Source organism: Podarcis muralis, chromosome 2, assembly GCF_964188315.1.
Source record: "Podarcis muralis chromosome 2, rPodMur119.hap1.1, whole genome shotgun sequence".
Lineage (NCBI taxonomy): Eukaryota > Metazoa > Chordata > Lepidosauria > Squamata > Lacertidae > Podarcis > Podarcis muralis.
In genome coordinates this window covers 62,372,162-62,385,295 of record NC_135656.1, presented here as the reverse complement: position 1 = coordinate 62,385,295, position 13,134 = coordinate 62,372,162, and the positions used below count along the sequence as shown (strand labels likewise).

The 13,134-nt window shown below is 44.0% G+C and overlaps 1 protein-coding gene across 1 annotated transcript in view; it reads right to left on the bottom strand.

Moving 5' to 3' along the window:
* The window catches only part of TCOF1 (treacle ribosome biogenesis factor 1), a 40,300-nt gene that overhangs the window by 25,304 nt on the left and 1,862 nt on the right, over positions 1-13,134 (bottom strand). Inside the window, exons 2-8 of the mRNA XM_077924615.1 lie at positions 9,965-10,020; positions 8,207-8,334; positions 7,785-7,882; positions 6,606-6,960; positions 4,819-4,901; positions 2,813-3,043; positions 1,625-1,873 (exon numbers count right to left, since the gene is read on the bottom strand). Coding sequence (XP_077780741.1) covers positions 1,625-1,873; positions 2,813-3,043; positions 4,819-4,901; positions 6,606-6,960; positions 7,785-7,882; positions 8,207-8,334; positions 9,965-10,020 — 1,200 coding nt within the window. The remainder of the gene's footprint in view (positions 1-1,624; positions 1,874-2,812; positions 3,044-4,818; positions 4,902-6,605; positions 6,961-7,784; positions 7,883-8,206; positions 8,335-9,964; positions 10,021-13,134) is intronic.

The following is a 13,134-nucleotide window of genomic DNA, read 5'->3' as shown; positions in this document are numbered from 1 at the left end:
ATGGGCAGAAAGCAAGAAGCAAGCTTGTCCCCTCCACCAAATTCAGTTTTGCCATTCAATTGCCTTAGAAGGAAGCCACGCAGCAAGCAATGCACATGATAGTTGGGCTGAATTACACTGAAGTTCAAAGGCCCCCAAAGGAAGCAAAATCAAAGCAGCCATTTCAAAAAGAACCACCAGCCCAGCATCTGGTCTACTGCATTTTTAAGAGCGCTGGGGAGTAGAATAAGGCTCTGGGCAAAAAGAGAGAGAGGTTTTCTGAGCAGCTTTCATCTATTAAGAGAGGCTGATGCCAAGACTGGCGGACGCTTATAACAGCTGGAAGCCTTTCTTAACTTCTCATCCAGTTGTGCAATAAGCTGGCAAGGAAATCTGTGCAACACACCTTGTCCAGCTGGCTCATTCTGATCATGTTCTGTGACCAGAATTATTCAAATCAAAAAGAAGGGGGAGTTAGGAAGGAGAAAGCACATCTCTGACAGCGCCAGAAGAACGAACATAGGACCCTAGAACTAACAATAGTGAAACCAGAGCTTGCAAAGCGCACAGCAGTTTGCCATGACAAAACATATCTGGTTATACTCCAAATGAAGTGCCACCCAGGCCCTCCTCTAACCCTTCTGGGAAAGGGTTCCATTAATAATCACTGCTTGCTTCCATTAATAATCACTAAAGTTTATGACTTTGCATTCAGAAGGTCTCAGGTAAAATCCTTGTCATCTCCTGGTAGGGCTGGGAAGGCTCTATCTGAAATCCAGGGGCGCTACTGCCAACCGGTGTAGACAGGACTGAGCTAGATGGACTCACAAGAAGATAAAAGCCTGCTGGATCAAGCCAGTAGCCCGTCCAGTGGAAGCCTCCTATTCTCAGTCACACAAATTATTTGCAAGGCAGAAAATAAAACAAAGACTACAAAGCAATAAAAAACAACAACCCCAAAATGGGTAGGGTGCAATAATTCAATATAGGAGTTTGAGAGATGTGCTCCCTTTGACATTCTGGAGGTTTGTAAGATTGACGCTTTGAAAATTCCAGGAAGTGTCTCACAGATCAGAAGTTTTTAGGAAACTAAACTTGACCAAATACTGCTAAATACTCAAAGAAGCGACCTTAAAACTGCTGCAGAGGACAGACATAACCCAAGACAGGCCAGGGAACTGAGGCAAGAGGCCAAATGGCAATAAGGGCATTGTGAACAGCAGAGATTTACCAACTGCATTTCTGAGTGTCGAGGTGACACCAACAGGGGCTACAAACTTATTTTAAGCTTCGTAGTGAGGAGCAATAACACGAGCCCAACATTCAGAAAGCAGTTCCAATAGTGACTGTGTAATAAACGTTATGTTGTGAAGGAAAACATTTTTGCTTTATCAGTCATGACCATTCCCTGTTGTTAAAATGCGAGCATCAGAAAAGCAAGCGTATTACGCTTTAGCTAGATTGGCAACATACTGAGGAACAGCCCGAGAGATTCTTAAAAAAGGTGATCAAGGAAGCAACCTGTAAAGTGGAGATTTCATGCACAAGAAAGACACATAATTCTGAATGCGTTAGGCCATGTAAGGCAAGGTGGGAGGGGCAGAGTCAATCCCATTATTTCAAGTAGAAGCAATGCATTTCTAACCTTCTGGCTTACTGGAACTGAGGGAGCCTCATCCTCATTCTCAGATGACGACTCGCTGCTCTCTGAGCTTTCGGCTTTCTTCCCCCCGCCAGCAGCCTTGGCAGGAGGTGGCTGTTTCACTGCGGAAGTCTTTGGCGTTTGCTTCAACAGAGCTGGAACAGAGACTGTCTTGGTTGACAGGAGACTGGGTGCTGCTGCATTTTTCACTGGGGATGAGAAGGTCTGAGGGGATTTTCCAGGTGACTTTGCCTATTTTTAAGATTAGAAGAATGGAACAGAACAGATAAAAGCCAATTCATGAACTCAAGTGGTTCATATGTAAGGCTTTAAAAATAAATAAATCCCAACATAAAAAACAAATCAGCAAACAGGTTTTGGGGAGCAACTTGTTTTGGAGTCATAGGAGGCACACGGCAATTTATCTTGTGGCTGGAGTGTCAACGATTTTTGTTACAGGTTCATTTGAACAAATAATAAAACTAACTCCTTTGAAACACTGCTATGCCACTTTCCCAGATACAGTGGTACCTCGGTTTACGAACTTAATTCGTTCTGGAAGTCCGTTCTTAAACCGAGGTGTGCTTTCCCTAATGAGGCCTCCTGCCGCCGGTGCCCTTCCACTGTTCGGCTTCCATTATTAGACCGAGGCAAAGTTTGCAAACCGGGACACTACTTCTGGTTTTGCAGAGTTCGTAAACCAAATAGTTCGTAAACAGGACTGTTCTTAAACTGAGGTACCACTGTACTTGGAAGCAGCCCACATCACTAAGAACGGACTTACATAAACACAGCTATGTGCCATCAAACCAAACTACACAATTAGAGTGTTTCATTTTGAATTGGCTAATTTTAGGAATAGCAATACATTCTGTTACTGGCATTTTGGGGGAAACTGATTTCCCCCCTACATCCAGCCAATATACTGCTGAGCCCCTAACCCATGGTTTGGGGGCTTGGGTATGTGATGGCCAAATGTAGCCCATTTTTAAGCTAGCATCCCTTCTTGGATTTTGTGCTTAGTGGCTTACAGCAGGTATGGGAAAGGTATGGTCCTCCAGATGTTGTTGGACTAAAACTTCCACCAGCCCCGGCCAGCATAGTCAGGATGTTGGGAGTTGTAGCCCAGTAGTACCTGGAAGGTCACCTTAGGGAGAGAAAGGAAGGGCAGATATCCCCAGGGTGTCTCACCTGTGTTGCCAAGGAGGGTTCCTCGATCTCAGTGTCAGACGAGTCACTTGTCTCAGAGCTGTCTGCTGGCTTCGTGGTTTTAGCCACATTTCCAGATCTTGCTCTGGTTTGTTGTGCTGTTTTCTTTGCTGGAGATGCCTTTACTGCATTTCCTTTAGACTTTACAGCGGTGGCTGGCACACTTTTTGTCGGCGTCGTGGCAACCTGTCTGCTTTCTGCAGCTGGTTTTACCTACAACAACGGGAAAGTTAAAATAGGTGCACGGCAGCTGAGAGCTGGAAAGTTCTCAAGGAACATGTCTTTGATAAGAATACAATACATGGCCACAGTCCTCCAAGCACCTAAACTGCAAGTTGCCCTCGATTCCCAAGCAGTTTTGGAATCTGGCATTGGACCGTGGTTAGGTAGGCAAGACCCAGAATTCAGGGCCAACCAACTTTCAACATCTCATTCTGGAGAGAAGAGACTCCTCCGCTTTGAAATGGGCACCTTGAATTAAAGAATACTGATAGTGAACAAATGTATATAAAGGATCCCAGGACACACATGGAACCAAACGAGAAGGAAGATAGGCAGTAATACACCAGGGAGAACTAACATGGTGTATAATGAATGTGACCTCACCACCAGCACTGCACCTCAAATATTTATACCTGCTATCCTACCAAATGAACAGGAGGAACTGTTACAATGCCCAAAAAGGCAGGATAAGGATGTTTGGATAAGGCAGGCCTATTCTTTCCTTGATCCAATGACCTAGTAAGTCAACCCAATGAGATATGATCCCACAATCTCATCGCACAGTGCTACCCTCTTGTGCTGCTGAAGCCCTTGAGCTGGCAGTGTGTGGTGGGGAGGGAATACAGAAATGGAAGAAATGACATGTAGCCACTGTCTCTGCATTCCCTTGAAAGTTTTCAGGTGGCAGAAGACATCATGAGAAGGATGCGAGTGGACTCAGCTGGAGGCTGGGAAAGCAAAGGCATCAAAGGTGGGGAAGAAACAGGAAGAATAAAGGGGAGAAAGCAGACAGGACAAAAAACAGAAAAAGGCAGGGAAGAAAGCAGAAGTTGACAGCAGTTCCCATTTTAAAGCAGCAGTCAAATAACTCTGCTTTTCCTAGTTGGACAGAGGAGCCCAAAACCATGGGATAACTCTTCCACAGAATAAATTGCTGAAATTAGCCAATGGTCAAACAGGCTGGGGCTGATGGGCAGTGTAATCCAAAAACACATAGAGGGCATCAAACTGGGGAAGGCTGGTTTACAGCAATGCTCCAGAGAGCCAATTCAAATATTAGCACAGGCACATGGCAGCACAGGCACATGCATTAACATTCACATGGGGGAAACAGCTTGCACGAAAGCACACCAATGTCCAAATCTCCTGGCACAATGAAAATTAAATGCACAGGGAAGAGATTAGCCTGGAAAATTCCACCCCAATGTTTAAGCTTTTCCCACAGAGCGAGACTGGGACGTGAGGAGACGTTCAAGCAAAGCAGTGGGGGGAACAGTTCTATGTGGAAGTGGCTCTCTGATGTTCACTTGTCTTTGGGAGGCAAGGACAGAAAACACTTTTCCACAAGGGAGACTCCCACTTCTCTCAGCCATAGGATGAAGTGTGTGCACAGAGCCTTCCTAGCCAAGGTGTGTGCAACTCTCTTTGTCCTAAAAGGAGCTCTTAGATCAGCGGTGGGAAGCCATTGTCACTTGCCCTTGGGGGCCACATTACCAGGGGTGGGCTGGAGCCAGTGGTAAGCAGGATCAAAGCCAAAAGTTGGCAGGGTCGGCTGGTAATGGCCAGGGGATCCATTTTCTTTAGGTTACCCACTGTTACTCCCCTTCTTTCTCCCTTCTTTCCCACCCTGTTTTGTACCAATGGGACCTTTTCCAAGTATGGTGAAGGGAAGTAGGACAAAGAGAGCTGGCTGGATTCAAAAGCGCCATGAGCTGCATCCAGCCTGTGAGTTGGCTGTTCCCCACTCCTGCAGTAGTTGGAACTACCTGGAGCGTTGCAGTATTTGTTTCTTCTTCCGAGTCTGAATCATCACTGGAGTCTCCACTGCTACTCTCTGCCTTCTTCAGAGCTAAGACACAGAGGAGACAAAAGCACTTAAGTTGAATCCGATAAACATGAGAGGACATTAAATGCAGCTTTAGAGATCCAAGTCCAAAAAAGTAGGAAGCTCTGGGGTGCTTTTTTATTATTAGGGTATCCATATCTCCAACCATCAGATTTTAAGATACTTGCACAAAGGTGTTTTTAAGTGGGCCACAACCCACAGGTCATTTAAATTACCTAAAAATCTTGCTGTTTGGAAAGATATGCCCTGGCTGCTGACTGCTCAGCTCTGGAAAGGAAAGAGAAGCCCAAGATAGAAGAATTGTGTTTCTATTCACATGAGTCATGCCATTAGAAAGTGTCTTTAGCCTCCAGTTCAGAACATACCAATCATGTACTTGAGATTATACCAATTAATGACACAGCAGCAGGATATTCTTCTGCAGGAAAAACCAATTACGTTTTAAGATCCAATATGGAGGGATGTTAAGAATTCACAGCAGAAGTGGGTCATAACTGAGGAGGTTTATGCTCCTGGAGTTGACAGAAGTGGTGAGCAATATCCAATATTACTACACACTCCTTGTAGACCCATTGAAGCCAATGGACTCAAGTTACTTAAGCCCATTTCAATTACTGTACTCCAATGAGACAGAGTGTGTCTTAGTTGACCATAATTTGTAAGACTTTCCTGTTGGGTTGAAATAAACGAGAGACGAATGACAAGTGTCATATGGGAGGCATCTCTCGAGCATGTCTCGGGGAGTCCCTTTTATTGAATATTACAGCATTGCCACATATGTGCTTGTTGCTGATTGGTTAACACAAATACAATGTAAGGGTTGCATATAGACATTAATCATCAATAGATTAAAGGTTGGGAAAGGGAACACAGAATTAGACAGGTATGAAAGCCTCCTTATTAAACTATTACTAGTGATTGATATAGCAAAACTTAACAGAACATAACTATTGTATTCCGTAGATGTGGTCAACCATGCATTAAGAACAGGTCAGGGTACGATGTTTCATGGACTCAATGTGAACTGAACATTCTAGGGTAGGAAGGAATGCTTCAGCTTAGATGTTTGCCAGAGTCATGTGCAGAAGCAAAACTTCCCATCATCTCCCAGAAGCAAAACTTCCCATCACTTTCCAATAGACTAGACAACATATTATTATAATTGCTAGGCTTATGAAAAGCCATACAGCACAAATTTATGGGGAGGCGAGTGACCCTATTTTGCATGTGATTTTGATTTAGCTAGATACTGGCCAACATCCTCATAAATAAATGAGGAAATCCATAGAGAAAAATTTGTCGACTGACATCAAAATGGAAATGTATTTATTTCAGGTGCTCAGACAGCTCAGCACGCTTGCCATAACTTTAATCCAAGAAAGCTACTGTGCTACACACATGCCTGCCTGCCTGTATGTGTGCTCATGAACACAACTGCATTTGTGTCCTTTGGATCCTTCAACGTGTTTGGTCTCTTTGCAATGGACACCTGCTTTCACGGAGAGTACTGAACATTTTCCTTTTGTTGAGAATAGTTTTATATTTATCCCCTCAAATAGAGCTGAAACAATCAAGGCTACAACATGATTTGCAAGGCAATGCAGGCCAACCAAACCGCAAGTCAAAAGGAAAGATTCGAGTCCGAGAGCTTGGATGATGTTTGTGCAATGCCTTGCGACACACATCTCAAGCCAGCCAACTTCTTACCTGGCTTGGGTACTGGGGTTTTTACTGCTGCTGGTGTCTTTTCTTCCTCACTTTCAGATGAGCTGCTGCTGCTGCTTTCAGAGTTCTTTGTCTTCCTTGCAGCGGCTGCCTGTGATGCATTCTGCCCTGCTATAGCAAGAGGCTGCGAAGCAGATCCTGGCTTAACAGGGAGGATTTTATTCTGTCCTGCCTTTGTCACAGCCGGCGTTGGTGGCTTATTTGCAGTTGCCTTTTTCTGTTGCCCTTTTGCCTGGACAGCAGCTACAGCCACCCCTTTGCCTGGGAAGGAGTTCGTCTTCTGTGCAGCAAGTTGCAGCAAGTTGCTGGTTTTGTTTCCTGCTGCGGGGATGTTCACCTAAGAGAAGCAATCTCATTACACTTGTCAAGTTGTACATAGGACACCACCAATGACTGATTCTTCTACACTGCTTTGAGGCTTTTCTACAATCAAGCAATATACTTTCATAAATAAAATACATAGCCTATGCAGTCCATCACAGAGACTCCAAGTTTGCAAACAGCTCCAATAAGACCACATTAACTGGCAGCTCTGCATGTACAATAGAGAGAGGAGAGCTGTGCCCTACCTTTTGGACCATGTGCTTATTGTTATAGGCTTTCTCCTATTCAATATCCTCAAGGCTGATTTCGATCTGAAGGTAGATCAGTGCTTGTCTAGAACTGTCTACTCTAGACAATTGCCTAGACATTCAAAGCTTGTCTAGAATTTACCATGTAAAGAATGCAACTTATTATGGTCACCCTAACAAGGTGCATTTGGATGCATTTCAAACAGGGAATGTTTCCTTTTGCCATAGGGATTCTTGGTAGGTATGTTTTTTCTCCCAAATCTTACAATATCTGCTTGTGAGCCTTCAAAGCAGACACATCTCAGTTATTCCAGGCTCTCATGACTTTTCCTATATCCCTGAATTAAGCATTTTGGGGTTAGGTTTTCTGGAAGGTGAGGAGACAGCTCAAACCTTCCTCTGTTCTCTTTCTAAAAAAAAAAGGGGGGGGGGAGTTTCCAAAGTTTACCTGATGAGAGATTTTGAACATACACAAACAAAGCAAGTGCTATATTTGCAATCATGAAGTCTGATTTTCCACAGCTATCCTATTCTCACACACACCATTTACAAGCACTAGCAGTAACAGTAACAGTAACTGCCTTCTCACCTCCTTGCCAGCAGCTTCTTCCTCTTCAGAAGATGACTCCTCGTCCTCACTGCTGCTCTCCGCTTTAGCTAGGGAACTGTTATTCACAGCCACATTGCCTGCAACAGAGAAGAGATGTCAGCCTATACAAGTCTGAAGGATTTCAGTGTCTCCAAGGGGAGGGAAAACTGAAGTCGCAGGACAATTTCTATCCTGTCAAAGGACACCATGTGTCAAAATTCTAGACAGTATCTCAAAGTTCCATAGCACTCCTCATAGCAAAACCTCTTTGCAAGCAAACTGCATGTGTCAAGGACAGAGATGAGATGGTCCCTCACCTGCATTTGCTCTTTTCAAACAGCATCTAAGGTGCAAATTATACATCGCAAAATAGCCAGGTAGTAAAGTGCTTGGGGACATGGAATTAGACAAGTGCGTCTTACTTTTTATGGGTTTTGCTGCTTCCTCCTCCGAGCTCTCAGAGCTGCTCTTGGGATCAGGAACTCTGATCTTTGCTGGGCTGCCCTGCTTGATTTCCTCCGCCTTTCGTTTCTGGGCTTGTGAGGAAGTTCTGTTGAACAGATTTTGCAAGGATGTTGAATAGGCATTAAACGAGGATAGTTAGCTTAAAAGGGTTCATTCAATAACTTTTTGAGTCTCATGCCTCTGTAGTACAAGAACCACCACTGTCACCCATGAAACATTTACTTTGCTATGGAAATAAAACAAACTGGGTACTTCTTTGACTTTTTTTTTTAAAAAAAGTTTGTAGTTCAGGCAAATTGTCTCCCCAAGTTAACTTTTAAAATTAACTTATTAGAGGCAGTAATAGAACTAATCATACCCAATACCGTGAAATTGGGATGAGGAGCTTAATTAAAACCTAGTAATAGCTTCATCCTATCTGCATGGCTAATTTGAAGCTGGAATTTTCCAAGACTGTCACACTGATCACATACCTGTCAAGAAAAAAAATGTTGAGTCTAAACTTTACCCAAGAGAAAAATAATTAAAGAGAAAAGGGGTCAGCTAATGGATCTCTCACCCACACACAAGAGTGAATGGATCATAGTTTAAAACCCCCCCAAAAGGGGTAAAGGGGGAGAATGAGCCCCACACAGAAGGATTGCCATGGTATTGCTGGTTCCAAGGGCCAATGTACAGGGGAACTGTGGAGGCGGAAGGAACCACGGAGAGAGAATAAACAGGGGGCAAAACTTGACAGTATCACTCAGAAGGAAGTTGGCATTTCCTAGCAGATCCCTGCCTTCTACTGCATTTTATATCATGTAGGTGTCATTTGTCTAACCATTTAGCTAGATGGGACAGAGAGGAAGAGTGTGTGAGATTTACGCAATACTTAGAAAACAACTTTGGGGGAAACCTGGAAGTAAAAATGAAATGAAAGACTGAACCAATCAAAGTTGCGACCCACAATTAGTCAAAATTATGTAGGCTATGTGTACCGTTACTTGAGCATGGTGATTTATAGACAAAACACTAATCTTTTTCCCTCAGGCCGAACAACTTTGCATTATCAATTTAGATATAATAAAGGATACACAGAGCCCAAGAACTCCCAGATTGATGGAGTGAAACAGAAGGAGCTTCAAAGTTTTAATTTGAACAAAAAGAATAGGGACATAATATTCCACTTTTCATGAGCTGGGTGAAAGGGATTTTTTTTAATTTGGGGGGCTTGCTTCAGAAGTGCTTTCTGACCCTTCTACAGTGCAAAAGGGGAGGACACTGGGGTTCTGAAGCCCCCTTCCAAGGAGTTCTTTGAATGCTAAGCCAGCTATGCCATTGCCCTCACATGTGAAGACCCTCTATGCATGTAGTGACAGGTCTATGTAGAGCACAAGGAGGAGTCATGGAGCAATAAAGACCCTTCCTTGCTTGGTAAATCTATAATGGCTCCAGGATTGCTCCAGGAAGAGCCCTTTATTACAAACGCCAAATGCAACTCCATATGTTCCAAGAATGAAACAAGACTATTTTATCTAATCTATCCTTTTATTCAGGGTAGATTATGTTGGTCTGGAGGTTACCCTTCCAAAAGGGAAGTAATTAAAATGCAGAAAATACTAATACTACTATTATTATTAAAATGTATTGCTAATAAATACTAATTTAAAAGTGTGTCTTTCAGGCACAGTATCAGACAAAAACATAACTTGTTTCTTTTTTGTTAAACTTACTTTTTCCACTGAGTGAAGATATCTCCGAGGGGGACTGGGGATGGTAGGAAGGTCTTCTGTACGAGAAAAAGAGAAGTTAATTGTGTCCTTTACCCATATCAAGAGCAGAAACCCCACTTTTTGGCCCCACATTTTTTAAAAACAACAACAACAACAATAACAAGAAAGCAACTATAGAGTTGCTCCAAGTACATTAAAAGGTAAAGGTACCCCTGCCGGTACGGGCCAGTCTTGCCAGACTCTAGGGTTGTGCGCTCATCTCACTCTATAGGCCGGGAGCCAGCGCTGTCCACAGACACTTCCGGGTCACGTGGCCAGCGTGACAAGCTGCATCTGGCGAGCCAGCGCAGCACACGGAACACCGTTTACCTTCCCGCTGGTAAGCGGTCCCTATTTATCTACTTGAACCAGGGGTGCTTTCGAACTGCTAGGTTGGCAGGTGCTGGGACCGAACGACGGGAGCGCACCGCGCCGCGGGGATTCGAACCGCCGACCATGCGATCGGCAAGTCCTAGGCACTGAGGTTTTACCCACAGCGCCACCCGCGTCCCTACAACACAGGCCCAGAATTAAGAACCACAAAATAATGGAAAACAATTTGGCCAAAAGATGTTCCCAAGACACAACTAATTTCTTCTCATTGTAGAATATTTACCAAAAAACCCCACTGGTTTTATATCCCCAAAGAGGCAAAAAGATAAGCCCAACATAATGGAAAATAGTATTTCTGGCCCCAGATTAAAATGTATCTGAAGGTTGTGTGTTTTTTTTAGAAGTCTATATACTTATCAAGTACAGTGGTACCTTGGTTGTTGAACTTAATCCATTCCAGAAGTCCGTTCGACTCCCAGAACCATTCGAAAACCAAGGCGCAGCCTTTGATTGGCTGCAGGAGCTTCCTGCACTCAATCGGACATTCAGCTTCCGAAAAACATTTGCAAACCAGAAAACTCACTTCTGGGTTTGTAGCGTTCGGGTGCCAATTTGTTCAGGAGCCAAGCTGTTCGACTACAAAGGTACCACTGTACTTTCATAAAATCGTCAAGAGAAGTGTTGGCAGCAGCTACACCCAAGTGCCTAATAAATGCCAACTATGACAATTGGAAACATACTATTACCAGCACTGATAAATATATCCTATACCCAACTAGGATGTTGAAGAAACACACACATACAAAACTGCCAGCGGTTGCCAACTCTGACATCAACTAACACAACACTGTAGGTTTCCTGTAATATGCTTTTTGCATTCTTACTCTCCCTCTTGCATGTTACTTAATCCACTGTCAGTACAGCCAATTTTGGCTCCAGACTTTATTTGCCTCTCATAGTTGCAATCCAAATGGAGAAGTCCAAGCAGTGGGGAGAACCACACCCACAAACAAAAGTGCCTGCAACACAGCTGGATAAGCATTTATCATATTTATCAAACAGTGCTATGTGCATTTTAAAGTACACACACCGGCCTCCTCTATACGAGGATAAGTGGGAGGAACTCACATATATTTAAATATCGAGAGATGCTTCTCACACAAAGCCACTTATGGGCATTGGGCTGGGGGGGACACATTCAACGCAGCTCCTCAATGCATGAGAATGGCTTATCTGAACACCCCTAATAGTAACAGTCACTGCTCTACAATGTTATTTCTAGGTGGTAAAAGCCCACATGACTTCTGGATGAGAAACAAGTGGATACCTCTGAAACCATAAAGATTTCATCCAATATTGCTTTCAGTGTAATTTGATGTTTTGGGTCTTCATAATCTCTCAAACCTTCCAGCTTCAAGTCTGGCTACCCCAATCCTATATACACGTAGCATCATTCTCCTCTATGTCACAAAATACCTTCAAGTTGCAACCCTGTCTGCCTAAATTATGTTTCAGTCTGACAGCTTAGTAAAAGTAAAGTCCAGTCGCAAATGACTCTGGGGTTGCGGCACTCATCTCGCTTTACTGGCAAAGGGAGCCGGCGTTTGTCCACAGAGTTTTTCCGGGTCGTGTGGGCAGCATGACTAAGCTGCTTCTGGCACAAGAGAACACTGAAACCAGAGCAACACATGGAAACGCCGTTTACCTTCCTGCCAGAGTGGTACCTATTTATCTATTTGCACTTTTTTTGGCGTGCTTTCGAACTGCTAGGTTGGCAGGAGCTGGGACAGAGCAACAGGAGCTCACCCCATCGTGGGGATTCAAACTGCTGACCTTCCGATTGGCAAGCCCTAGGCTCAGTGTTTTAGACCACAGCGCTACTCATGTCCCTGATAGCTTAGCAGTACCTCTCAAATGGTAATGTTCAAAGCTAATGTGCATTGTGGTAGCTTGCTAGTGCTACCACGAAGCTCTGTATACCTGTCACAGGTGGGAAGAAAAGGTTTCATACTAAACAGAGAGCCCAGACAGCAGAACCACATTGGAGATTCCCCACTTAGGAGGTTACAGCGTTGGGGGAATTCTGTGGTGGTCTAGACATCAGGACTACAGAGCCTCCAAGGAGAAAATGATTCTGCATTAGAGTTCAGGGCTGTTTATTCATTCATTCATTCATTCATTCATACCCTGCCCATCTGGCTGGGTTTCCCCAGCCACTCTGGGCAGCTTCCAACAAAAGATTAAAAATACATTAAAACATCAGTCATTAAAAACTTCCCTAAAGAGGGCTGCCTTCAGATGTCTTCTAAACGTTAGATAGTTGTTTATTTCCTTGACATTTGATGGGAGGGCGTTCCCCAGGACGGGGGCCACTAATGTGAAGGCCCCCTGCCTGGTTCACTGTAGCTTCACGTCTCATAGTGAGGGAACCACCAGAAGGCCCTTGGCACTGGACCTCTGTGTCCGGGCTGAATGATGGGGGTGGAGACACTCCTTCAGGTATACTGGACCGAGGCCGTTTAGGGCTTTAAAGGTCAGCACCAACACTTTGAATTGTGCTCGGAAACGTATGGGAGTCAATGTAGGTCTTTCAAGACTAGTGTTATGTGGTCTCATACTTGCATACATACACCCTGCTAGATGCCCATAGTAAAAATATTCAGATTGTTCAAGTGTGTTGCTATTTTAAGCTATAAATTATTTTAATATTGGGTGGTGAAGACCATCTGCACCTGCAGACACATCCTCAAGACCAAATGCAAATAATTAAGAGTCAGTGGTTTGTGGGTTGTGACCTC